The 1,989-nt window shown below is 33.1% G+C and overlaps 1 protein-coding gene across 1 annotated transcript; it reads left to right on the plus strand.

The window, feature by feature from the left end:
* Window positions 1-719: 719 nt before the first annotated feature.
* Window positions 720-1,718, plus strand: LOC139430209 (golgin subfamily A member 6-like protein 22). The gene has a single exon (XM_071196873.1). It carries the CDS (start codon window positions 720-722, stop codon window positions 1,716-1,718), a length of 999 nt encoding a protein of 332 aa, XP_071052974.1.
* The last annotated feature ends 271 nt before the right edge of the window (window positions 1,719-1,989 follow it).

A 1,989-nucleotide genomic window follows, 5' to 3' on the forward strand; every position in this document is an offset into this window, starting at 1 on the left:
ATGAGACTGAAGCACATTTATTTGCAAAGGGCATCTATATTTAATATTTTATTCGAAAGGATTAATTGCCCAAAATTGTTAACTGTTATATATTTGATGATTGATGATACACTGATAAAAACGGTATTAAAATTCCTTATAGGATGTTGTAAAAACCACAGTAAACGTATATTTGCAGTACTATGTAATAATTTTAATATGTTCCCTCTATGAGACGATTGACAAAGTTTTAAAATGTCTTAATTTACCGATTTTAGGTAGATTCCTTTACGCAATCTAGTGAAGTTTAAGTATATTGAGGAAATCGCACATTTTCACTTGGTGCAGCTTCCCGTGATAATGACAAATTTTCTGCACTTGTACTAGCGTGGAATCTATTCCTATGATACATGTGCAAAAAATGACACCTTTGTTCTCCCGTTTAAGTGTATAATTTTCACATAAATCGCATTTATACGAAGTCGTTTTTATGGCAAAGTTTAGCAATTTTTTGTGATTAACATCCTAATTATTTTACAACAAAAAATACGTCATTTTGTACAGAAATATGTTAACAACAATCATATGTATTTAACTTTGAATAAAGATATGAGAGAAAGCCGGGAAGCTGCACCGAGTGAATCAGTGTCGGTTCATATAAAAATCGCCATTGAACGGCGGCCTTAACAGCTAGAAACGTTGTCTTTTTTTATGCTATTTAAATAAACTATTAAAGAGAAATGGCAGATAGTCAGAGTAGGGAATTTGTCGTCTCCCCAAGAGAAGTAGACGAAAAAGAGATAAGAGAGGGAAGAAAAAAATATTTTAAATCACCCGAGAGGGCGTTTAAAAAGAACAAGGATGACAGGGAGACAACTGGGAAGGGAGCAATGCTGAAACAAAAAAAAGTTAAAAGCACCGCAGACGCAATGCGGGAATTAGTCATAAAAGCGGAAGATATACAAACTATGATCCAGCAAAATACAGCCGTACCGATGAAGGCAGCAATTAAGGAAATTAATGCAATGGTGAAAAGGTTACAAAAAATTCAAGGAGAGGAAATGAAGGAAACAGATAAAAAAATTTTGATGATGGAAGAAAAAATGATTACTATGGAGGAAAAAATAGAGGAACTTAGTAAGGGAGGAAGGAGTGACGCTAGAAATAGAATAGAGATGGCGACACAAACTACAGAAAGCTTCAGGGAAGAAAATCCGCTAGTAATGAAATACTTTAACGAAGAGAGAAACGCAGATAAATTCCTGAAAATTATGGGAGAAAAATGGAATGAGGATAGATATGTCAAAACAGAATGGTCCAATAAATATGATATTAGTACTGAAACTACACAAAACATAATTATCAGCATAAAAGCTGAAAATGAAAAGATCCGTGAAAACGAAAATGTTAAACGGCTACTAGATTATGAATTAGGGGAAAAGATAATAGGAGAGGAAAAACTAAATGACGGACAATGGATAAAAATCAAGCAAGGGACCACCATAACAAGATGTACTAGTGAAGAAAGCAAAGAAGATAATAAGAACATCTATGTAATTGGAGTAAGAGGTGAGCAATACGAGGAAGATGGAAAGACAATTATAACAAAAGAAAACTATGTAGGAACTGAGTACATAATAAGAGACATCTGTAAAAATGAAGCAAAAAAAATAGTCTTTATGCATGAAGGACCTAGGGACGAATACCTAAGAAAACTGATGGAATATATGTATAAATAAAGAAAATGCACTGCAAATTGTAATGATCGCAAAACATTCAGCAGACAACACCTATGCTAAAGTCTTGGGTAGAGGTCCGACCCAAAAGGGACCAAAACAAAATATGAAACGACATAATGAACAAAGGCATATCGAAATAAAACTACTCGGAACAGAAACATATGAAAATTCCCTTAAAGAACTTAAAAAAGGAATAAAAATAGATGACAAAGAAATTAAAATAGATGCGGTATATAAAACAAACTTAGGCAACATGAGAATAAATATAACA

The sequence above is a fragment of the Onthophagus taurus genome, chromosome 6, assembly GCF_036711975.1.
Source record: "Onthophagus taurus isolate NC chromosome 6, IU_Otau_3.0, whole genome shotgun sequence".
NCBI lineage: Eukaryota > Metazoa > Arthropoda > Insecta > Coleoptera > Scarabaeidae > Onthophagus > Onthophagus taurus.

What these genes read in the sequence shown, in the direction of transcription:
- LOC139430209 (XM_071196873.1), top strand. Translation starts at nt 720, where the DNA reads ATGGCAGATAGTCAGAGTAGGGAATTTGTCGTCTCCCCAAGAGAAGTA.